Source organism: Bactrocera latifrons, unplaced genomic scaffold (genome assembly GCF_001853355.1).
Source record: "Bactrocera latifrons isolate USDA-ARS-PBARC rearing strain unplaced genomic scaffold, ASM185335v1 scaffold_1, whole genome shotgun sequence".
Classification (NCBI taxonomy): domain Eukaryota; kingdom Metazoa; phylum Arthropoda; class Insecta; order Diptera; family Tephritidae; genus Bactrocera; species Bactrocera latifrons.
In genome coordinates, this window is record NW_017534407.1 from 242,892 (window position 1) to 269,262 (window position 26,371).

Below are 26,371 nucleotides of genomic sequence, written 5' to 3' on the forward strand. Positions count from 1 at the left end.
TTTTTTTTTTGGTGATTTTCAGGCACAATGCAGCTTCTTTGGCACCCACGCATTGTTGCACAGTTACTTATGTATGTACATATGTGTTTTACCAAGTCATGTATCCGTTCGCTTAGCCTTGTGTGTTCAGTTTGGATATAGGTGATAGTGCAAGTCCTTGTCCAGAGCCTAGTCATCAATATGTGTGTGCGAAAATTGTCGCAATAATTATCTAATCTAAGTAATTTTTAGGTACATACACATGTACAATATACAGATAAAAACTCATATCAATTTAAATCCTAATGTTACTAATGCATCTTACAAGCTAATATATGCAACAGTATTACCGTCAGCGATCAGTGCAACCTACATATAAGCTAACTTTACGCTGCTGACGTCTGCTGTTGTTCAGTGGTTGTCGAACCCGCCGTTGAAGCCTCAGTCGACTTTTCTTTAATGGCCAACCATGGACAACGCTTTTGTAATTCCGCTCTGTATCTAGGATGACTAATAGCGTACACAAATGGATCGACGCAAGCTACCATTTTGCAAGTACAGGCTGGTATCATGGTTACGCCCGGTGTCAGTAGACTCTTATCACCAAATGCTCCAATCAATGACATTACTCCATACGGCGTCCACGACACGAAGAAGAGGAAACAAATGGTAATAGCCGCTTTTGCGATACGTATTTCCGCCGTTTCCTTACTCTTGTCGACATTTGATCGCAAAGACTCAACATTCATTTTCTTCGCTTGTTCGCGTAGAGCTTTTTCATGACTAAAGACATGACCAACTATTTGACTGTAGTAATAGACGATCATCGATGTCGGGCACACAAAACTGCAGAAGAATATGGTGCCAACGAAAAGCCGCGTATCGAAATTGTCTGTTAGGTAGTCAAAAGTGCAAGATGTTAAATAGCCCTCTAGAAAGAAAGATACATATAAAATATTATTTTAGATTTCGCGAATGAAAATAGTTTTTGGAACACGGGGCTTTTATACCCTCAAAAATTGTACTATAAATTAGTATTACATATTTATGTAGGTCTAAATATTCTAAGTATACCGATTCAATTATTTTGGACTGAGGATTAAATTTTCATCAGAGTGTTTTTTTTTCTCTATAAATATTGTGACGAATGGAGGGTTTATCTTATAATAAATAAAAGCTACATATATACAAATTCTACCTCATATACCATGTATAACGACTGTCAAAAGGTCCGTTTCCACGACAGTCGGGTCTACGAAAACCGGAACGGACCCGGATTTTTATCCGGCCAAGGACTGTCAACTCGGCAGGATTCTGCCGTTACAACAACAACTGTCAAAAGGTCACCATCGCGAAAGCGATTACCCAGGTTGTTCTATTATTCAAACATGGGCGTTTAGTACTACATGATCTTTAACCACCACCCTAAGTTTATTTAAATCAACGTTTTGAACAGAAATTTAAAGTAATGTTCTTCATCGAAGTTTCAAGACTGATTTTACCCGGTAACTAAAGACTTACGATATCCATGTTCGTTATTGCATGCCTAGGGATAACCAACGCAAACTATTATTTCATATTTATATTCTTTACCCCTAGAAATTATCTAACATTGTGGCCAGTGGATTTCAATATCATGGTACAAGGATTAATACAATGAGATCTCATTTTAGTACAACTGTTGTTGTTTTTTTAATTAGTTATTTTTTCATGTTAGTGCAATCCATGAATCCATGAATAATCTACCTGCGATCCAACTTCTGTACAATAATCAATTATTTAGAAAACTTAAAATATTCAACCCACTCAATTGATCTGACATTATTGTATAACAATTTTTTCATTCTATTTTATTGTCATGTATTCTATGTTCATCAACAAATTTATTTATTGTCATTTTAATAATATGACGAATTCTAAATTAATATATGTATAAGATAACATCTCAAATAAAACAAAGGGTTCTAAATATCATTCTCCTTAAGTTAATGTTTATTCATGCAGTAAATATATAATTTTTTTGTATAAAATATATCTTTGGTTCAAACAAGTCGAAATAATTTTTGTGGAGTTCGCGGCAACAGACGAAAATAGATAATATGATAAAATTAATGTGGCAACATCAATTTATCTATGTTAAAGTGAATACGTATCTGCAAGAATACATTAGTTATCTTTCTTTAACCACCGTATATGAAAACAGTTTTTAATCAAGTGTATATTAGTGTAGTACGTACTTGGTGGAAGTGTTGTTCGTCGTATAGCAATAATTTTTATATTAGTAGCAACACAATAAAAACTAAACAAGACATAATTTTTATTCAATAATGCTAATTTTAACATATGGAAAGTACAATTTTGTGGAAAGTCATGTGAATTCATAATGAATCGTTCTAAAAGGTAGTGAAAACAATCGGGTGATATTAATTCTTTTCAGAAAAGGAAGCAACAAAAGCCATATTAAAAAGAAATAAGAGCTAAAAGTGGAGTTAACGCGCATGCAGTAGCGGAGGCTAGTGAGCACTTTTGTGTGTTTCATGTCTAAAAGAGATGGAATATTTATATTCTCGCTCTTTTTGATCTATAAGATTGCTACTGCCACCAGAGAACATAAATGTCTTTTATGTTCTCTGGTTGCACCGCCTCCATTTGGGTTTTTGAGTGAACTGAAATACTTTGAGTTTGTTGTTTGCACGCACGCTTTGACTTTCTATCCTTTTATTGCAAACGGATCGTTACATTGTCAAGAGGGTATACAATCACATATAGGGGTAGACAAATGAGTCGGTCTACACAACCCCAGTAAATTCATATCAGCAGTTGCAGCAATAGACCTAAAAAAACGTAGCATTTCTTTGCCTTCGGCAGCGAAGTAACTGATGTCGGCGCAGGAGTCGACTGAGGTTGTGTTTTTATTATAACATGTAACGCTGCCACCTTATGCAAACATAATAAACACGTCGGGTTTGTTGGTAGTGCGAGTGATTAGAAAGTAGTGAAGTGTATAGCGCTTTTCGTAATGTGGGAGCGAGAATGTAGCAGTAGCTAGTTCAGTATAAGTTGAGTTTTGCATGCATGTTTTTTTTTGTAAGAGTTTAGGTGGCAACGCTATAAAGTTAATTGTTTTTATTTGTAATGTATGAGCTAAAGATTGCAGAGGAGGAGGTATATAGTGACGAGGGCAGCGCAGTTCTGTATGCCAAACAGATGACATTCGTTTGAGTAAATGTGAATAAAAAAATTAAAAATTTAACTGTGAAAAAATAAATATATTACAAGTGGAAACTATAAGGGATACGATATAACGTCCTTGTGCGTGTGACAATGTGAATTTACTTTACAATATACATAGCTTGAGATCGTAAGCAAAAGTGATATATTTATTGTAATAAAGCATATAGATACGAAGAAAAATTAGCATTACTTTGTTGTAAAGTTTTTGGGAAAACGAGCAATCAAATTATGTAAAGCAAAAATTATTGCAAAGTGTATTTACAAGTGCTTATTCTCTTGTGTGCATGTACATCAATCTGTATTTTTAAACACGCTTAGTTTTTGAAGAGTGTATATTGTTTATATTGGAGACTGGTACCTACTTCCGTCGCTCACGTAAATATAAAAACACTACCGTCTGGAGAAATGAAATATTAAGAATTTTATACAAATTGTGAGAAGAAGAAGCCTTACAAAATTTCATTAATAATTACGACAAATGTGAATTATTGTTTGGTCAACCAAAAGAATGTTGAATTGGTAGTGTGTAAGTTAATTTATACTTACATTATAAATATTTTACATTACCATTATATTGAATATTCTCTAGTGAACAAATGCCGAAAGTCTGTACTTGTATATGCATTTAAAAAGTAATTGTCAAAAAACTCCATACGCTCCCATATTGATTTCTGTGATACGTATGGATTGCATGCATTACCATTGCTAACACTATATATTGTATTATAAGTATATAGTATATAGTTCATTTGAATATTATTATGTTATATTATTATCTCTTATATGTATGTGTGTTAGCTTTTGTGGTACAAACAAAAAAAAATCGTATAAATTACGGATATAACTAAAAGATTTGTGTATCTCGAACGAACAAAGAATTTTATTAACAGAACATGAATTTGTTTGAACAAATTGCAATTACACTTTTTTATGCATACTAACTCCGAGGAACATACATATACATAGTTAACTCAAAACAATAGGGGCAGTTTTTGAAGGTCTGGCGTTTTATGACGGGAACCTTAAAGTGGCTTGGGAAAATTATTAGGGGGCATCAATGGCGGGGACAAAAAAATAGGAACATTGTGTTAATTATAATTGCATTTTCATTTTCAAAATACAAGTACAATATGTATGAAATCAATGAAATATTGCAAAACGAGGGAATATCGTTGAAAAAATTGGACGTTGTCAAAACTTTCTAAAACAGAATTCTAAAATACTTACAAAGGTGACATAATATTAAAATTTCAATTGTTTTTTTTTTTTTTACTCTTGGGCGCATATTAGTTGAAAAATGTTATATGTATGGTCTGGTCTGGCGAAAGCCAAATAAATTTGGGGGAAATGTTGGGGAAAACGTTTGTAAGACGCATGAAATACATTTATAGTATGAGATATTTTATTAATACGTATGGATTTGTTAGTGGATTTATTATAGTGTTAGTTGGTTTTTCCTTGTCAGTCGTTGAACAAATTATGGGTAAATAACGACAAACATTTCTTAAAATATTTTCTAACAAAACACCCCAGGAAGAACTGCTTAAACGAGCTTACTCCCGTTGAGCCTAGGTGCTTTACCTTCAGCATGTTTATTCCATTGCCCAATGGAATTGGATTAAATCGTTTTGCTTTGTCTACCGAAAGATGCAGTGTGTATTGCCTGGTAAAATAGATCGACCACTTCTTCGGGTCCGAATTGAATTGAATTTAAACTCGGTCATCATATCTCTTCGGGTTAGACAAAGCTTTGACAGGAGCCCAAAGCTTACTCACACCGGTGGAGAGGTTGCAGGACTTCAGCTGCTCTATCCATTTTGTCAGCTCTTGTTGATTTACTATTGCCGAATCTCCAAATAAAGACCCTTATTCGAGGATCACAGGGATCAGTATAGCGTAAGGTATCGCGCTCATTAGCTAAAGTAGCTACTTTGGCTGGGAAATTGGTGCGGAGCTCCGCGATTCTTCCAGCTTCGTAATACATTTTGCAGAATGTCGCATCGTTTATCTGTCTGGCAGCTCCTTCTCCCCTACGATTTTTACATAGGAATGCCAAAGATTGTGATGCGCGTTAAAGTCGGCTGATAACAAAACGTTTTCACCACCAAGTAGCGCAATCCTTACGTCAGACGTTAAAGCCTGCACAACTCAGAAGATTTGAGCGGCTGTTTAACTTGATTTCTTGAAACGCAGCAATTGATACGCGTTTCCTACTCATGTAGGAGTTGAGCCATTTTTCTTGATTGAAAGCGTCATGAACAAAGTGGCATATGTATATCAAAATATTATGTAGATAAGGAAATGTTACCATATGCCTGAGGGAATACTATATTTATGTATGTATACCAACAAAATAATGGTCATAAACATATTATCAAGTGCGGAAAGAAGCGGTTATAGAGTTAACCGAGTTGATGTTGCGTCGGTGCGGTTTCCTTTTCTCAACTCTAAACATTAATTCGACCGAAAATCAACTATTTTAAGATATTTGTGGTAGGTTTTAGAAAAATTACTCTTTGAACGTTGCCAGGATCTGGTAGGCTCTATTTCTAGGAAGTGTGACGGTTTCTTCAAAAAAAAAAAACCCGAAACCCACTTCAATGAAATATTATTTAATTTATTGTTCTGTAAAGGTTTAGAATTAAAATTTTAATTAAAAAGTAAATACTTTTATTTTTTGTGGAGGTAGGTTTAAGTTTATTTAACATAAACTGATATATGAAATGTTGAATTAAATGGACTATGGAAATATTAATACTTCATTAGTGAATATGTTTTGTAAAACTTTTCAGGCAAAAAACTCTTCTTATTGAATATTATCAGGTTTCGGTAATGGGGTCACTCCTTATTTTCTTGGAAACAAATATATGTACACAGAGAACAAACGAAATGCTTATCATAAACGTTTAATTGGAGCAACTATTTTTTAATACATACATACATAGATACATTTGTACATATAACACATACGCGTGATCCTCCAAAAAAAGGTGGTTATTAAAGATATACATATAATATTACTGTTTTGAAGTTTTGCCGACATTGCAAATTGTTGAGAACCATGAATGTAAAGAATTCAACAGTAGGTAATCTAAAAAGCCCTTTAAAACAGCTCTTGGTATTATCATCGTTTCTGTGTCTGTTCTATGTTCACAGTGTAAATAAACATTTTTCATTAGCTTGTGCAGCTTTAATGGCAAGATACAGCTTTGCCTTGAAATTCGAATACAGCGACCAGACTAATGAAAATCTTTGAAAACTAACACTCTTTTAGGTATTTGGAGAGTTTGAAATTCTTACTAAGCTAACACATTTCAGTTCAATAACTATTTCAAACAGTTTCGGTGGTTCTTGGCATACAAATATGTATCTAAAACCAGGTGATATATTGCTTCATGACATATACATATATATATATGTATAAAAATATGTATATATATAAATATGTGCGTATGTACGTACGTGTTTGCAGGTATCTTGGTATAAACTGGAGACCTTTTAATGACAGAGTGAAAAAGGTCGAGTTCACATGCACACAGCTCCATACCTACATACATCATCTATCTGTATGTGCGTATGTACATACATTTGTTCACAACTTCTCCGGTTTGCAAGCTTAAGTATAAAATTTGTGTGCGGAAAGGGTAAATTTTTCATATAAAATTACTTTTAGATACAAACATTATAAAACCAAGCGAAAAAGTGATAAACGATCTTTCTATGTAGAAATTGAAGATTTACATTAATATGTATATGTATGTATGTCGTAAAGATACTTTGTTAAATAAAAAAAAAAAAGCTTTCAATATAGATATCGGCGGTTCCGACAAAGGCTTCAAGATTGCGCAAAATTTCAGATCGACAACTCAAAAACTGAGGGACTAGAGCTTTACTCCGGGTTTTAGAAACTTAGTGGCAAAATTGATACAAGTACATATACCCTGTCCAGCGTATAATAAATTTAAGAGATGAAATGAGATGATGAATGAGAGTTGCGTTATCAGCTTCACGATTCAGGATTCAGATATGACTTTTAATATAAAAGTATTTAGCAATCCAATCATCTGCTGAATCATATGTTAATTTTCAGAATTGTTTTTGTTATAGCGACAAAATTCTGCGGGTTGACAGTCCTTGACTGAATAAAGAATCCCTGTTTGTTCTGGTTACATATACCCGACTGTCGTGTCAGAATTATTTCTTCTTGGCAACTTAAGCTTCTCTGATGTTGCCTAATGATGTTGCCTGATGTTTATTATCACTTCCACTTCTATCGAGTAAAATAATAATGCCATATTTGGCAATCCAAGCATCTTATATGAGAGCACTCGAAAGTGAGAATGTCCAATATTTGTGGCATCACTAGTTTATACCGGATATAGCAACAAAGAAATAATTCTAATCGATGTTATAATTAACATTCTAGATAACATAATTAACATACCAATTAACATACCAGATAATATATACATATGCATATTTAAAACGGACATATAAACAAATTGTTAATATTAAACAGTAAATAATTAGAAAAAGCATAAAAGATATATTAAAATTTTTTACAAAGGTTAGAACACAATACAGTCGGACTTCTATAACCAGAACTTTGTGGCTTCAATCTAATGAGGACCTTTTCATTGCCTCATTCAACTTTCTAATTACATGCTGCACCATTTTAGGCACATCTTCTGACAGTGTGAAAATGAGTGAAATCGGATTATAACCCTCTTCAAGTAACGATTATATTTAAAATTACTAAAGTGCGATAACTCAATAAATAAATGGGACATTAAAGTGGCGAAATAGAGCTAAAATCACGCGTGCATGCTATGAAAGACAATTTTCATTCCCTATGATTCTTTCTTCCTCTTGATTGGCGTAGATGCCGCTAACGCGGTTATTGCCGAGTTTACAACAGCGGGTCAGTCATTCTCTTTTTTCGCTGCTTGGCGCAAATTGGAGATTCCAAGCGAAGCCAGGTCCTTCTCAACCTGGTCTTTCCAACTGAATGGAGGTCTTTCTCTTCCCTTGCTTCCCCCGGCGGCTACTGCGTTGAATACTTTCAGAACTAGAGTGCTTTAGTCCATTCGAACGATATGACCTCTTTTGATTTTTGACAGTATATAAATGATACGCTAATGAATACATCGAGATAAATATTTGCACCAAGGGTGCCCCAGCTTCCATCTCAAGGTTAAAAATTGTCAAAATCACACCACAATTGTTCAAACAACTAAACCGTGATATGTACCTAGTGTATATGACTAGCTTATTTATCCGAATTGTCGGTCGAAGTGTGTATATTATTGAAAATCAGAGATAATACTGTACGGACCCTTGTGTCAATAATGAATAAAATCGGGCCAATACTACCCCTAGCTCCCACATATCCAATATAAGGATTTCAAACTTCCGACAGCTTTTTTTTTTTAGAGTATTTATCGATAAATTTTTACGATATCTTAGCAAAATTAAGTGAATTGTAGATACCTTATACATACTATTGGTTAACGAATTATATCAGCTAGCATATACTGTATATGTATTGGTATAAAATAAGCATAAAATAATAACCCGATCAGACATCGGACGCAACAAAATTCAGGCATGCACTGACCAGCATTCACCTTCACCGACTCCCTAACCGTGAATGGCGTCCTTGGGGTCAAACCACCAACTATTGTAGACGAAGAGCTGAAGTTGCCGCGAGAATCCAGAGTGACTTGGCAACATATGGTTGCAATAAAAAAGGGCTATGTGCCACACAACACTTGCAATAACCCGGAAAGCTGAGAGATTCGATTATTTCAAGAAATTGTGGCATTGAATGGTCATGGCCTCCAAGAAATCATTGGTCTTTAATAATAAACCAGACTCTCTTCAAGTTTTAGATATCAATATTGAAAGGGCTATTGATAACATACGACTTGATTTAGTGGAAAAAGTACACGAAAATTAGTTAATCGAATTCGTTCCTACTAAAGAAGTTGTGGGTGGGATGGAAATGAGTTCACGAATATAGTTGAGTAATACCACAAATTAACTCAGTCAGTCTAAACCTTCAACTTGCTCAAATACATACACCCTATGTAATGATTTCCCTCTTACTAGCGGACTTTAAGGCGCTTGTGTTGGTCAATATATCTTTAAAACTAATTGAGTTTATGAGTAATGATATCAGAAAATAAGACACCAAATTTGATTGTATTTTTAAATTTTTTAATAAGCTTTGACCACGCTTAAAGGTATTTCACCGGTTTTGTTCTTTGCAATAATATGAAATGTTCGGTTACACCCGAACTTAGCCTTCCTTTCTTGTTTTTTTTTATTAAGTTATTCGACTAATGGTTGTTTGAAGACTCACAGAGAACTTAAAACTTGAAACATATACAAGTTAAGTTATAATTTCCATATTTATTCGAGATATTTTTGCTATAATATACATATATTAATACATATAGATTTTTAAGGGACTAATAAATACTGAATTTTTATTTTTAAATACAGCTCAACAACACAGCCGAAACAACCGTAGATATTAGAGACTTGTCAAGGAAATAGTAGTAGCGTTTACAATAACAACACTCTGGAATACTTTTACGTGAGCACAGCCAGTGAACTGCCAAACGCAACGTTTACATGTTTTTTACGTAACACACGTCAATTTGATTGTAACAATAATAACAACAGATATCTTAACAATCCGTATGACTCACAGAACCTGAACAACTGCTGCAATAGTGACGATTCCTTTATCTACATCAACAATCAGAGTCCACATCAATACCTTAACAATCATCTGCGCTACTTGCAACAACAACAGCAGCAACTACATATTCAGCAGCAACAACTGCTAATAGAACAACAGTACCTCAGTCAACTTCATAATATACATCATCATCAACAACGCCAACGTTACGATTACTATAATCAGCGTTCCCGGTTCTCATTGCCAGTGTTGCCACGTGTCCACCTGCAACTACAGCAACAGCAACAGCTAGTACGACCTGTGCAACCTGTACAGCATACAACACTAACGCTGTTACCTTCTCAGCAGCAGCACCAACAGCCTTTGACGGCATCATCATCATCAACAGCAGCGGTGCACAACGAAGAGGAGAGCGCCGTCGCTGTCGCTGTCGCCAACGTCGTCGCTCCCACTCCCGCGTCCACATCCGTACCGGTAACTGCCTCCTCTGTCGCCGTCATCGCCGCCTCTGGTGCGTCCTGTACACAACCGCAGCCGCAGCCGCAGCAACCATTCACCCTGTTACAACACTCACAAATGTCCAATAAGCTAAATCCGAAACGCCGCGAAGGACCGATCACTACCGGTACCGGCACAACATCGGCCGGCAATACATCCTCAGCCGCAAATACATCCTCCTCATCTAGCTCATCATTGTCGTCCGCCGGAGGCGGTGATGGTGGTATGTCTGCCGATCTAACTTCATTGTTTGAGTGTCCGGTGTGCTTCGATTATGTCTTGCCACCGATATTGCAATGTTCTAGTGGGCACCTGGTATGCGTATCGTGCCGCTCGAAACTCACCTGCTGCCCAACATGTCGCGGACCATTGGCAAATATACGCAATTTGGCAATGGAGAAAGTCGCCTCAAATGTGAAATTCCCGTGCAAACACTCGGGCTATGGTTGTACAGCTTCGCTGGTTTACACAGAAAAAACAGAACACGAAGAGACATGCGAATGTCGACCATACCTGTGTCCATGCCCGGGTGCATCGTGTAAATGGCAAGGCCCATTAGATTTGGTCATGCAACATTTAATGATGTCACACAAAAGCATTACTACGCTACAGGGCGAAGACATTGTATTTCTCGCCACTGACATCAACCTGCCTGGCGCTGTCGATTGGGTTATGATGCAGTCTTGCTTTGGCCATCACTTTATGTTGGTGCTTGAAAAGCAAGAGAAATATGATGGACACCAGCAATTCTTCGCAATTGTGCAGTTGATCGGCTCGCGGAAAGAAGCCGAGAACTTCGTCTATCGTTTAGAGTTAAATGGCAACCGTCGACGCCTCACTTGGGAGGCTATGCCGCGATCCATACATGAAGGTGTTGCATCTGCTATACACAACTCCGATTGTCTGGTATTTGACACATCGATTGCGCAACTGTTTGCGGACAACGGAAATCTCGGCATTAATGTTACCATTTCGATTGTCTAAAATGAATCAACAACAACATACAATACACAAAAAAGAGAGAGAAGAAAAGGACAGGGAATATTTGTAGAAGATAAGAAATAGTAGAAGGGGGGTGGGAGTGACTTGGATTTTTTCAATTGTGAGGGAGTGCAAAACCCGATAACAAGCTTCAGCAAAATGGGACATAAATATTAAAATTGGCGTACACAGTTACATATATGTATAAAGTGGGTTCAAGCATGTATCCAAATAACCTAGAAATAACAAAAAATAAATGCGAAAGACAGAAATTGGATTTTTTGTTTTACCAAAAAATGTATATATTACAAGCTAGGCCGGCATCGTGGAAAACTTTAAATTAAAATTAACACAATTTTACATTTTAACTGAAAGCCGTCAAATAATTTCTAATAAATGACCATTGCAAGGTTTGTCCTTATTTACTGTTCGTAGATCGCTGGTGCGTTAGAATCGCAAAAGTCAAAATTTTCACCTAATAATAAATTGTACATTATTTACATACATACGTACATATATAAAATGGTTTTGGTTTTACTGGCAACCCTTATTTTTTCTAAGCATATGTTTGTAAATCCGTTCCATTTTGCGTTGCTTGCCGATTATTGCAGAAACCGTTTCCAAAACGTTTTCGTAAAGTCAAGGCTTCATTTGTTTCCTATTTTTATGTTATTCTTCTAAATCTATAAATATATATAATGTAATGTAATATCAAAAGAAAAACACTTTGGTTTAATTTATTATAATATAACACGATACTGCTTTTCATGACCAAACATCCACTCAGAATTATTGCCGATCTATAATAAATATGTATATGTACCCGAAAATACTACTGTGAGCAAAATATAGTAAGACTTTTTAATTTAAATTTCCCATTCGTCAAAATATTATTTTTCTAGGTTGGCATAATTGTCAGTGACATCTGTGCCAAAATTCACACCAAAATTAAATAACACTAGTGATTCATCATGATTGTTTTTCTGAAGTACATAAAGTGCATTCGTCAATTTTTACATAGGGGTGAAATTGTTCAATAAAGAAGTTCCACTAAATTTTGTGTACGGAATCAAATTTCTGGTGCCGAAACGTTCAGAATGTTGGAAAAGGCCTTCGGTGATATTTGTTTGTCACGAGCGAGTGTTTTTGATTCAAACAAATGATAACAAATTGCTCAAAGAGGTTCGAGAACGCGTTGGCGACGAATCACGTTTAGGACGGTCATCAACATCAAGAATCCGCGATTAACAGTCAGAGATCTTACTGGCATCGTTGGAATATCTGAAGGGCCAGTGAAAACCATTTTCAAAGATCATTTGAGCCTAAGAAAGCACGATTGGGTTCAAAATCACTAAATAAATGATCAATTGGCCCAAAGTTATAGCAAAGGCACGCCAAAGCTGAAAAAATCACGTCAACGCAGTTCAAAAATCAAAGTCAACCAATATCGTGCCGCAACCACCGTATTCGCCTGATTTAGCTTCGTGTGTGTTCTGGCTATTCAGCAGTTCGTGGAAAACCGTTTTGAGTCAATCGCAACGCGCTTTGAAGCTTATTCTGGAATTTCGAGGATTGGAAAATACGTTGGCACAAGTATATTGAGGCCAAGGGGATTCCTTTGAGCGGCACGACATACATTTTGAAGAATGAATTAAGAATTTTAAAACTATGAACAAAGTCTTACTATTTTTTGCTTATTGCAGTATTTACGTTATCCGTTCGGAAACTAGATTGATTGGTCTAAAGCGTCTAACTCTTCTTGCTCCTTCGGGAAAACATGCAAACAGGTTAAAAAACAAAAATGTATATGTAGTATGATTCTACGCATATTATGTAATTAAAAAACTTGTAGATTTATCTGATCGGGGTTCATTTAAAAAATTTTAATAAATTTTTTCAAAGCTGTAAACAAATTTTGATATTGGTGGAGATAGATCTTTCTAGCTTTGACTATTCTGTACAATAAATGTCCAGTGATAGTTCAAAATAAATTAGCAAAAATCGTTAACTTCGTTTGAGTAAAGAATTCTTTTAAACTTGAATTTGATTTTGATCATCGTTCAGTTTGTATATCTGTTACATGCTATAGTGATGCGATCTGAAAAATTTCTTTGGATATTTCATTACTGCACACTTGACACTGATCGTTCAATTTCATTGGCAGCTTTCCAGTTCTGATAAATGAGCAGCTCCTTGGGGAGAGAAAGACATGTGCAAAATTTCAGATCGATACCGCAATAACTGACGGACTAGCCCGCGTATATACAGTCAGACGGATGGACGGACATGGCTAAATCGGCTCAGCACGTTATGTTGATCACATATTTATGAAAATATGTATATTTTATAGGATTTCAGACGGCTCCTGCGGGTTACAAACTTTGTAGCAAACTCAATATAGCCTGTTCAGCGTATAAATATTTATTTAGCCATATTTAGTAAAATAATAGTTTCCGTAAAAATCTGAAAAATTCTTAAATATATTTGTAGTCTTAAAGAGTACTAATTCTAACTAACTTAACTTTAATGTTTCACCACATTATGGAAATTGTTAAACTTGTATGAAATTACCGGGGCTTATGTAAAATTGAATACAAATGTAAATTAATTTTTATATTTGCTTAGTGCTGTATTAAATTACATAATTTTAAATGCATTTGAGCCTGTTTGCACTAATGATCGACAAAAAATTAAAATAAAACCAAAAAGAAACCAGAACATAAAGTAAAACGTGATGAAAAACCTTCAATGCGGAATGTGTTAATAGTTTGTAAAAAAATAATAGACACCAACTTTGCAACTGAGGTAAAAATTTAAGAACAGAAGCGATAATAGTAGACAAACATAAATATATAATTAAGAATATGCCAATTGGTATATAGTAAAATTCAATTTGGAACCAACGCATAAACAATGTGCATACATGCATTCATACGTATATCTTTAACACATGTGTATGTGTGTATGAATTTACTTTACACTGACACCTAAGAAGTAATGTATCATACCATTATTTTTATCATATGTCCATGGAGCTTTGTCACAAAAAATGGACGTATGTAACTGTTTTCCTACTTCATTTCTTAATTTTTCCCACAACTGGGTTGCTTTCATCGTAAGCACTTTCGTTTTTTCACCCCAAATACATAACGTCTATGTATGTATGTATGTATGTGTTGTACTTTAGCGCTCTGTACAGCAACTGCACGAGCGTATTTATATGAAGATATTTTAAACTTAAAATATACATACATAACTTAAGCTAAACTTATGTATACTGAAAGATGTAGTTATTCTGTAATAGGTTAGTCGATCTCTAAATTATGATTGATTATAAATACTGAAGACACAAAAAATAACAGTAATAAAAAATAAAAAAAATTGAAAATCGTAAAAAATCATAGAAATGTGAGAAATCAACACTAGTTTAATTTGATTTAATTTTTAGTGCTCTTATGTGACTCGTAAATTATTAACTAATATCTCATTAAATATACGCATGAACATTTGTAACTGAACACTGTTTTCTTTAGAATTCTCGTCCTACAATTTGTATGTTTATGTTTAAAACGGTTAAATAAATTTTATGCCACACTTTATGTTCATATCTCAAAGCAACAACTAAACCGTTCAGCAGATTTTTTTTAAGTTTTTCACTGTTTAATTACATATTCTTTGACCATTTAATTTTTTAATTTCTATTTAATGTCTATTAGTGAATCGAAATAATGTAAAACACGCGTTGAAAATAACTTAAAGTGCATAATTATAAGGATACATAAGACAACCATAAGACGGACGTTCAAAACACGGAGGTACGAATCGATGTTCTTGCAAGTCAGAGGACTACACTGAATGTAAACAAAAAACAAAATATGTGTTTAAAACATAAAAGTGATTAGAGAAAAAATAAATAAATAATTTAAACATGACTTTAAAACGATTCTTTGAAGTTTATATATGTACATATAGTATATGTGCAGCACCTACCAGTAGGGTGACGTGATTTTGAAAGCTCGTGGCGGCCATGTTTATGAATTTATGTCAAATTTTGTCATTCAGTAACGGTTGTCTTTTCATCATGACACTTTTCACTTTGGTAAAACGCTTTGAAATTGTATAAGATTATTACGCAAATTCACGTAGTCGAAACAATCGAATCGAAAAATCATCTTCTCAGATGAGGCCCATTTTTGTTCGAAAATTGTTGCTATTGGGGTGAGTCAAGCGGTCGTAATAGCATAGCGGAATCGCTGCTAACTGCAAAGCCGATGAGCAAACGAGAGGGGCATCTTTACACGCTAACATTGGAATGGGAACGAATTGGATCTCCATTTTAAACTTGCTCTAGACCAATGGACCTAGCGTGCGCTTAGCAGGCGTTCATATTGCCGCAATCGTAAGAGCTCTTAGTGGACATTGTCCAATAGGCATTCATGTGGTAAAAGTCTTGTCGGATACAAGTTGTTAAAGTCGTAGGGAGAAAGTAGAGAGAGGTGCGACCATCCAGGTTTTTGCTCCCCCATTGACCAGGCTGTGCAAGACAGGTTGAAACATTTCGGCAGTATTATCTTCGGCGAACCAGTCGACATAGCCAAAACTGACATCAGCAGTCTAAACAGAAGTTTATTCATTTTTCTTCCTGTATTTCGCCTTGTTTATCAAATTATCCAATATTCCGTTTAAATCGGAAAACTCATAGTGTAATATGTATGAAAATTACACGTTTACGAAATAAGCGTAAGAGACCTTTCTGCAAAGACTTTAATGTTCTACAAAATCTATGAATTGATATATTTTTTAGGTAGTTGGACGCGAGATTTTAGATTATAATTATTCGCAAAACCATCACCCATCTTGAGACCCAGCATTCATTATTGGATAATATACCACCGACTACGACCAACACGCAGTGAAGAAAAAATAGCAGCCTTAGCTGAAAGTACACACAACGAGTCGATTCGGTGCTGTTCCCAGCTACTCGAACTGACGTATGGAACGACTTGGCGTATTTTGCGTCGAAATTTCAAATAGAAAGTGTCCAAAATACAGGTTGTGCAAGCGACACCGCTTCGCTCTATGGGCTCTTGAAAAGTACGGAGAAGATCCGACGATTTCGCGCCACATTTTGTTCAGCGATTAGCCCCATTTCTTTCTCAGTGGGTATGTAAAAAACCAAAATTGCCACATTTCTGACGTAGAGCAAACTCAAGAGATTCAAGAGCTGGCATTTCATCCAGAAAGAGCAACAGTTTGGTGTGGTTTGTCGGCCGGTGGAATCAGCGGTCCATTTTTCTTCAAATATGATGCTGGTGAGAACGTGGTAACCGACTATTTGATGCCTGAAATTGAAGCTCGTGATTTCAGCGACATTTGGTTTCAACAAGACGGCGTCACTTCTCACACATCGCATCAATCAATGGGTTTTGTTTAGAGAACACTTCTTTGAGTAGATAATTTAAGGTTTTGGACCGGTCGTTTGGCCACCAAGATCGTGTGATATCACAATGTTAGACTTTTTTCTGTAGAGATGTGTATGCGAACATCGATTCAGGCCTTGAAGCAAAACATCACCCATGCCATTCGCCAGTTACCAGTCGAAATGCTCGAACGAGTCATCAAGAATTGGTGTCAACGGACGGACCATCTGAGACGTATCCGCGGCCGATATTCGAAAGAGATAACCTTCAAAAAATTAATAACAAAGAATTTTCTTTTGAATGATAATAAACATTTCCCACTAAATTTGAAGATTCTGTGTTTTTCTTTAAAAAAGTAGGGAAGCTCGAAAAAGATCTCCCTTTATTTAGCGCATTTCAAATAAAATACTATAATTTAACCTTCCAAAATCCAAATACACGAACACGTAAACAATTTTTCGAAAATATCCCTCACACTGTCACACGGTATATTTTTTTCAAATATTAGTTATTTCAAATCAGTTAAATATAAAGTACCGGTAATTTACCACAGACATTGTCAGAGGTAATTTCTTTGTACACCTGTAATGTATTTCCTGCAGCTTTGTGAATAATTTATTATTCTTACCATTACTGGGCATTGTAAAGCAATCAGTCGTTTAGCACACATTACAAGTCGTTCACATACCTGGCACAAAACGATCCCAAAAGCCAGTCAGTGGCATAATGACCCACGGAGTACAGTACACCCATATCAGGAGATTCATTATGATAGCTTTGGTCATGGTCATTGAACGGTTCATTGGCTTCGTAATGACGTTGTAACGGTCGTAGCCGATAGCCGCATTCAACATGCCCGCACCAATGCCGGAATATGAGCCAATGGCGGCAAAAATTTGACACCACGTATTGCCGAGCGCGAAACCACGATGGAAGCTATTGTAGATGAATATCGGCGCTTTGGCGCACATAATGAAATCTAGGAAAGCCAAATTCAGTACGAATATATTGGATGGCGTGCGTAGGGACTTTGCGCTGCGGAATGCAAACATCAAGAAAAAATGATTAAGAGCATTTACCAAAACCCTTTAGGATGCAACAATGGACAAGGGCTCATTGGTGGATGCGTACCTCATGAAAACCCACAGCACTAGTCCATTACCGATGGTCGAGGCGAAGAAGAGGAATGTGTAGAGTATAGCTAGCATGTAGTGCATGGATGCTGGCGGTTCCAACTGGGTGAGCCAATGCTCGGGTATATATTGTATCTGATCGGGCGGCACATTCCAGCCCAGAAACTGTAGCTCATTTGAGACACTGCAAATTAGAGATTGAAAAATAGTACGGCCATTGCAATATCAATTGACGCAATTCATATTCCAACTGGTGATAGATTTTACCGCGCTTGTGGTCGCAGTACAGGCTCCAGGCTGGCATTGCAGCGAGGCAGCATGTTTCTCTCGTTGTGATTCTCTGGACGATGGACTGGATGCAGCGAATGTGTATGACGTAAGTCCACAGTTCATGCGTTCACTCACTTAATGTGGTACAGGAAATTAAAAGAAATATCTATGAAAAACGGCACTTCTGCGAACCAAGAAACGATTTACTTATTTAGCCGTTAAAAAACTCTTGAAAATGCACCGCGCGCCACATAGCCACCGCAACTGAAATTCTCGACGCTGAGTAACACTAAGGAATGTGATGGGCTTTTATAGTTTCATAGGCATCGTGTGATTGCGGTTGGCTTAAAATGATTCTAATTAAATTTGCTATTGCATTTTGTGCAACACTTTGCTTGCGTGCCGCTTAATCGGCGTTGTGGCAGAGAAAATGTTGCAAGTTGACAAATTCCGAATTCCATAGGGCCAAAGAGCAGTCAATGCCAAGAGTGTGACTTAAATCTATTCTAAGCGGCGAAAATGAGATGGACAGCTGTTGATTGAATCCCACACACTACATAATTATTCAATCCTAATTGTGGTAAGTAAAGGTGTAGGTGAATCTTCTACCTCTCTCTCGAGTATTTCTAAGCCTTTATCGCAATGTGTACATTTTTGTTACATATTTTTTTTAGAAAATCCGACCTTGACCCTATAACACCTATCAGCTTGACTGAAAAATGCTATACACCATTGAAATAAAAGAAAAACATGAATAACGCCCATATTCGCGCTGCGTACCCTGGGCACGTGAGTAGGGGCCCGAAATATGGTTTTCTGCTGGCATCAAAATAATTCAGTTAAAAAATAGAGGAAAGTTACGATGCCGAGAAGCTACTATCACAACGGACAGCAAAATGGTTTTCTACTCGACTTGCACACCTTCTCTCTGAGAGCACTCATTAGCAACTTGGTATAAGGAAACTGTGGGATAGCATTTCAAACTCCTTATGCACAGCTGGTTTCCGTAAAGGTCGAAAAACGCTGATATGATGAGGACTGTCGTGTCGCAGGCAGCTTACATCGCAATATTGCGGTCGATCACAACACGAGCGGGGTAGGATAGATATCGAGAGTTGAAGAAGGAAGCGAGACGCAGATAAAAACTGAGGCCGAAATGCGTTAGTACGTAGAGCTTGGGAAGCAGGCCGACAGGGCCGAAAATTCTACGAAAAGATGCGGCGACTAACATAATTTTTCAAGACTGCAACATACTCTTGTTGAACTTTTAGAGGTGATCTAGGGACTGATAGCCAGAGCCTAGTGAAATTAGGCAAGGAACACTTCTCCAGCGTGCTGTAATGTAATAATGAAAATAAGGAGCATGCATCAGCTTCTTTGTAAAATATGGTCGGACGAAAGTGTGCTCTCCCCAATCCACAACAAAGTAGACCCGACAATCTCCGCCAACTACCGTGGGATAAACCTCCTTAACATCGCATATAAGGTTCCGTCAACAAAATGATTGGACCTTATCAGTGTGACTTTAGACCTGGAAAATCAACAACCGACTAGATATTCAGCATGCGCCACATCTGGGAAAATATTCGTGGAATGAGAATCGACACATACCATCTCTTTGTCGATTACAAAGCTACTTTTTACAGTACAAAAAGGAGCTGCCTTTATGCTGATTGTCTGAACTTGGTATCCACGCAAAACTAATACGGTTGTGGAAGCTGACGTTGAGTAACAGCAAAAGCTCAGTCAGGATCGGGAAGGATCTTTCCGAGTAGTTCGATACCAAGCGAGGATTAATGTCAAGGAGAGTTCCATTCGCGTGACTTTTTCAATATATTGCTGGAGAAAATAATACGAGTTGCATAGCTAAATAGACAAGGTGAAATTTTCAACTGCTGACGTATGCCGATGACATCGATATCAGTAGTCAATGTAGGCGGTTCCCGATATAAAAAGTGACTAGTTGGCAGTTCTACTAGAGTTGTTATGTCATTTCTTTTGAGTTTTAATAGTCAGCATGTATGGTTCATGTGGTTGTAAGTGAATTGATAATTATTCGACGAAACAATAAATGGTTAAAATCCTATTAGGTATCTTATTAAGTTATATTATAGGCCATAGGTCAACTACCATATAATATATCATATATTGACCTATATATGTAAACATTAAAAAGTCAACAGCGAGCTTGAGAATCCTTATTAAGGATATATGTGGGTTCGGACGTGATTGACCCGATTTGTTCTTTTTATTTTCAAAACAACAATTTATTTTAAAAAATGGACGCTCCTTGAATTTTATGAAGTTAGCTTACATATTGGCTTGCTATATGCACAGCTGATGAAAATACTAATAGGGTGCTTGAAAATCGCCAGGCAAGTGTTAGAGAGATAGCAAATGAGCTATTGATCTCTTCCCTTCTGTTTCTCTTCCAGTCCGTTCGAATGTTTTTGGTGGATATTTTGGGTATGTTCTTACTCGACTCATTTTGATTTTGAAACCCGTGATTGCTCGACTAATCCCGATACAGCTGAATTTTTTTCAAAAGAAGTCCCGTAAACATGTCTCTTTGGACATGCTTGATCATGCGAAATGCGACCTCACATTCATGGAGAGTATTATAACTGCCGATGAGATACGGATTTATGAGTTTGACATGCAGAAAAATAAACAATTATCGGAATGGAGGAGAAAAAACGAGCCGAAAACAAAAAAACCACGCCTAAACCGCTCAATGTGTTTTCGATATTCATGGCTTGGATCTACCGCTACCTTAATAGCTACCTTAAACCAACTAAGTAAAAACTCAAATTATGAATTTGAAAAAAAAAAACATGGAATACGAAAGTAGAAGTAGTCTTTTAGGTCTAACAATTGGTTGTCAAAATATAAAATAATCATAAAATTCTTTTTGACGCCCAGCTCTTGACCGATGCTACGGCTGCTACTATGCCGGTCTCTTATTGGCGGCTTGAGATGCATTTTTGCCTTTATCGTAGCAGTACTGTAAAATATGCCGTATTTTCTCTTTATTTTGCTCCACGTTTGCGATGTTGTAACTCACGAACGACTTAAAAGAAACGACAATCAATCAAACACGTGTTAGCGCGTGAAATGAGTTTTCCAAAAAGGTATAGCATGACCCGATGCGACGAATAAAACTAGAACTACGTGCTCTCAGCGCCAAGTAGCGAAAATGCCGCAACACTTTTTTGACAAACTAATATATCAAAATATCTAATAAATTACGCAACCTTAAACTGATTCGTGAGATCCCTTGAATCGTCTTACACCTGAATTGAAGCAGATACCGATACAAAAAGTTACTGTAACTAGTTTTTACCGGAAATTTCATTAATTTTGCCTCTCACTGTCCTTGACTTATGCATGAAGTTGGCCTGTCATATCTTTCATGGCTGTCACTTTGTTTTAAAATACATTGCGTGGTCAGTAACTTATAATTAAGGAATTGGGAGTAGTTTTCGAAGAAGAAATGGTGAACCAACAAAAATCTTAAGACTTACAGGTCCTGTAAAGTAAAGTAATGGTACAAAGTATAAAAGTACACCCGAAATAAGCAATACATATTGTCAAAAAACTACATTCTACTTTTTAGTACATAATTACTGAATTAAAAAAAACGTTGAAGTTTGAAAACTTCATGGTAGTGGAAGACCCAAAAAATTGGCGTAACATAGACTTAAGGTAAAGTTGTTCGGGGTTTCAAGGAACATCCCAAAATATCCGATGTCGCTATCGCCAAGAACTTCGAGAAAGCTGGAATCCCATCTCAAACTGTACGGAACTATTTGGCTTCATCTAATTTTGTAGTGCAAACACCGTGAAAAAAGCTACACTTTTCGAAGGGACATATTGCGAAACGTTTACTATTTATATTCCGAAAAAAATACCTAACATGATAAAGAATTTTGCGATTCTGTAATTTTTACAGAGGAGTCCAAATTTAATTTATTTGGTTGTCGATTGTGGTTGTTGATGGTTGTCGATTTATACTATCAAGTATTAATGAGCTTCGAAAACGAGTCTTTTGAAGAAAACTGGATTTTTTTCTTAATTCTGGGAGCAATTCAAAAGTATTAATAGTTTAGGAGCTAAGTCACTTCAAAGTCAAAACATCTCTCTGCACAAGTTTTTTTGGTTCACTATAAGTCTAAATACTTTCGAAACTTGGTGAAAGACTTCCGAATGAACAACGTTTACAAGGCGTTTAACTTTATTACGAAAATTCACGTTTTGTAAATAATGAGTTTCGCGCGTTTCGCTCAACTTATGCTCGACATATTTGGCCCACTGAGCAACACCATCACCTATCTTGAGACCCAGCAGCATTCATTATTGGATAAGAATCGAGCGAATAGACCAAGTTGAGCGCGGAGTGAAGAAAATATAGCTGAGAGTGTGTACGAAGATCGTGGAGAGTCGGTTCGACGTCGTTCGGAACAGCTTGGACTAACATATGGAATGACTAGGTACATTTTAGGTCGAGATCTTAAGGTGAAAGTGTACAAAATACAGCTTGGAATGACTAGGTACATTTTAGGTCGAGATCTTAAGGAGAAAGTGTACAAAATACAGCTTGGGCAGGAAATGAGGCCGCTCGACTTTCCCAAGCGTCGTCCCTTCATTGTGTGGGCGCTTGAAAAGTTCCAAGAAGATCTGATTTTGAGCCAAATTTCGTTCAGCAATGAGTCCCATTTCATTTGGAATTATCGGCCCATATTTCTTCAAAAATAATGCCGTTATCGCGCCATGATAAACGACTATTTGGTGCCTGGTATTGAATTGATCTCGGTGACATTTGGTTTCAACATGACGAAGACACTTCCAACACATCGCATTAATCAATGCATTTATTGAGAAAACACTTCGGTGAGTAGATAATTTCACTTTTTGATCCGGTCGATTGGCCATCAAGATTGTGTGATATCACGACGTTAGACTTTTTCTTGTGGGGATATGTAAGGACTAAAGTCTATAGGGAGAACCTCGCATCGATTCAGGCCTTGGACAAAGTACAAGTCGAAATGCTCAAATTATCGAAAATTGGACAGAACAGATGGACCATCTGAGACGTAGCCGCGGTCAATATTTGAAAGAGATAATCTTCAAAAAATAAATGCCGAAGAATGTTCTTTCAACAGCTAATAAACATTCCCCATTAAATCTAAAGTTTCTGCGTATTTCTTTTTTAAGTAGGGAACCTTTAAATGAATACACCTTTATATTACAAATATTAGCCTTAATTCACATACCTGGTACAAATTTACCCCAGGTCTCAGTAACACATCCAATCACAAACGGTAGAGCATAGATGTATACAGACAAAACCATCATGACCGCCTTGCCATGTGTCATTTTGCCCTCCATTGGCTTCGTGATGACGTTATAGCGATCGTAAGCGATCAACGCATTCGTTGTGGATGCACCGATGCCTGTAAAGGCGCCAAGTATTCCATACACTTGACAACCGAAATTGCCCAACTCGAAGCCTCTATGAAAACTATTGTAGATGAACACAGGTGTCTTCATCATCATGAAGAAATCGCATATAGCCAAATTGATAACGAATATGTTGGAAGGTGTACGCAGCGATTTGGCACTTAAAAAAAGTAAAAAGTGAATTGTTAAAGAAAGCAAATCCGGGGCTTTCCAACACACTTACACGTACTTCATAAATACGACGGTACATTATACTTACGCAGAGAAAACATAGACGACAACACCATTGCCACACATTGATATAGTTGTGAAAATGAGGTACAACGTACCAAGCAAATAGTGGTAATGCGCTGGCGGTTCCGGGTACTTCAACCAATGATCCGGTATATGACGAATCTCCTCTGGTGGCACATTCCAACCAATTAGACGCACATCTGACGACAACCTATATAAATAATCACGAGATGGTGTTATCAAGTTATCAAACTTGGAAAATGCAATCAGCACCTTGCTTCAGCTCGCAAAGTTGCCGCTGTCGACACATTGCCTAAAATATTTGGTAAGCTGTATGAATAATCCACATTCACATCCATATCAACAAATTAGTCCTGGTCAATCACTGCCCAAACCCAAACTATCCACTTTGTATTGATTGAACCGAGGCTCCTGGCTACAATTTCTCTTCAGTTCGTCAATAATCACTTTCACTGGTCGACGTTGACAGAATTGTACCGACTGCTGTAACGGTTTTTATACTAACGATAGACCAAGAATTAACAGTGATTTTCAGAAAATCAAAAGGGATTAGATTAGCCACTCAGCCGTATTGGATTAGCCGAGATTTCAGTAGGTAAAATCCAAGTTCACCAAAGCTATGTACTGACAAGGCGATTTCAAATTTCTTTGCTATCGATGAGTTGTTTTGACATTTCACTGGTTAACTCATTTATTACGCGAAGAAACTACGTTACATATTGCATATTCACATATATTCGTCTTTTAATTATACCCTGCTGGAAATTAAGTGGTTCAGAACTGATTTGCGTCTAGTTCGCGTTCAAAGCTAACCGATTCAATCACTCTTAAAATAGCTTTTTATAAATCTCTCAGTTTTTATGTAACAGACAAATTTCCTCATTTGTTTATTTATTATTAAGAGAAAAAAAAACTACATTTTCACATGTTTTAACATAAATCTGTATTATCTAATTTCTCATACACTGTTATAAGCCTCGGCTGGGATGCTCTTCTATCTCCTTCAGCGTATTTTGGTTTTTTCAGTTTTGCCTCATTTTTGGAGCGCCATTCGTTGGATAGTGGACAGACATATTCATAAACCATCCTCTCGTTATTAGTAATGATGAGTTTGATGAATGTATGTAGTTTGTCTTTGTTGTCGTGCCTCTTGGATATATCTAAGAATTATCCTCTATTAGACGTCGTTATTGGAAAAGACACAGTATGACCACATTCATACAAAAATATTAATGAAAATGTGTTGAGTCAATCCATAAAAGATGTTGGGATCCTCTTCTATCTCTCTGATGCCAACACGACGAAACGAAACGAGACAATGCTTAATCTTTAAGCTTTTCGATGTTATCGTGATTAACAGAGTTGGACGGACAACTCGCATGAGTTAATTATTTTCATTGTTTGTATTCGTTGCTCTTGCACAGGATCTTGGCGATTTCCTTAAGTCGTTCTTTCTCGATCGGATACGTCTGTCAGTACTTTCGGATATTTCATTGTATATCCTACCTAATGAACTACAAAACGGCAGGGACCCATGGATTACCAGCCGAGCAATTCAAATACCAGCTTCTTTGCTAGTTATGGTCAGATGAAAGCATGACCGGCGATTGGAATCTAAGCGCGTTCTGCCCAATCCACAAAAAGAGGGGCCATATAATCTGCTCAATTACCGTATTACCTCTGTAATATCGTATAGAAGGTCTCATCGAAAGATTGAAGCCCACCGTCAGCAAACTGGTTGGACCTTATTAGTGTGGCTTTAGACCCAGAAAATCAATTATCGACCAGATTTTCCCCTCTCCGAGCCGTTCTATACCAAAGGAGGTTTTGGACAAGACGACTCCTTATCTTTTAAAGCGTAAAGCTGATAAGCCGATGATATTGATATCATTGTTCTCAACAATCGCACTGTTAGATCTGCTTCCTCCAGACTGGAGCGAAGCGTATGGAATTGGTTGTGAACGAGGCCGTGACGAAATATCTCCTGTCGCCAAACAAACAGTAACGTTTTCGCGACTTGGCTTGCTGTTGTTACTATTGACAGTCATAACTTTGATGTCGTAGATAATTTCGTCTATCTTGGAATTAGTATCAACAGCAAATAAATGTCAGAATCACTCTTGCCAACTGGTGCTACTTTGAACTGAATAGGCAAGAGACATCGGCTGGAAGGTCCGGATGGAAAAGAACACTTCAGCTTTGAAGGAAGAACAAGACCACCATTCTGTTGGAGAGATCAGGTGGATAAGGACTTGGCTGCAGTATCTCGAATTGGCGCCAAATAGCGAAAAGGGAGAACTACTGGCGTGTTGTTGTTAACTTGGCTATAATCTTGTAAGCGAAAAAATGTTAATGGACCATATGGTCCTGTCCATAACTGTAAGAAAGGAAGACCTTATATCGTTTCTGTGTATTGAACTTTCCTATAAAAC

At 36.8% G+C, this 26,371-nt stretch overlaps 2 protein-coding genes across 6 annotated transcripts; one reads left to right on the top strand and one right to left on the bottom strand.

Moving 5' to 3' along the window:
* Positions 1-24,392, bottom strand: LOC108978845 (opsin Rh4). 2 transcript variants are annotated; one of them, XM_018949340.1, is made up of 4 exons: positions 24,192-24,392; positions 23,944-24,129; positions 23,498-23,844; positions 1-910 (listed from the first exon to the last, which is right to left on the bottom strand). In XM_018949340.1, the coding sequence occupies exons 1-4, from the start codon at positions 24,275-24,277 to the stop codon at positions 366-368; spliced, it is 1,164 nt and encodes a 387-aa protein (XP_018804885.1). In that variant the 5' UTR covers positions 24,278-24,392; the 3' UTR covers positions 1-365. The 2 variants fall into 2 exon arrangements, with proteins under 2 accessions (XP_018804885.1, XP_018804891.1); XM_018949346.1 differs by lacking the exons at positions 23,498-23,844; positions 23,944-24,129; positions 24,192-24,392 and adding exons at positions 17,510-17,856; positions 17,953-18,138; positions 18,222-18,491 and having other exon boundaries at positions 366-910.
* On the top strand, positions 2,176-11,674 carry LOC108978855 (E3 ubiquitin-protein ligase sina). Of its 4 annotated transcripts, none has more exons than XM_018949368.1 (3): positions 2,176-2,379; positions 3,130-3,739; positions 9,721-11,674. In XM_018949368.1, exon 3 carries the CDS (start codon positions 10,499-10,501, stop codon positions 11,402-11,404), a length of 906 nt encoding a protein of 301 aa, XP_018804913.1. In that variant the 5' UTR covers positions 2,176-2,379; positions 3,130-3,739; positions 9,721-10,498; the 3' UTR covers positions 11,405-11,674. The 4 variants fall into 4 exon arrangements, with proteins under 4 accessions (XP_018804913.1, XP_018804921.1, XP_018804926.1 ...); XM_018949376.1 differs by having other exon boundaries at positions 3,532-3,739; XM_018949381.1 differs by having other exon boundaries at positions 3,541-3,739.
* Positions 24,393-26,371: the final 1,979 nt, after the last annotated feature.

Bases quoted from the DNA above. Each gene is read 5' to 3' on its own strand.
- LOC108978855 (XM_018949368.1), top strand. From the start codon at position 10,499: ATGTCCAATAAGCTAAATCCGAAACGCCGCGAAGGACCGATCACTACC.
- LOC108978845 (XM_018949340.1), bottom strand. From the start codon at position 24,277: ATGGATGTGAATGTGGATTATTCATACAGCTTACCAAATATTTTAGGC. The intron at 24,130-24,191 runs GTGCTGATTGCA...TTATTTATATAG, and splicing joins ACTTTGCGAGCTGAAGCAAG to GTTGTCGTCAGATGTGCGTC. The intron at 911-23,497 runs GTATGTGAATTA...CTTTCTTTCTAG, and splicing joins CTGGGGTAAATTTGTACCAG to AGGGCTATTTAACATCTTGC.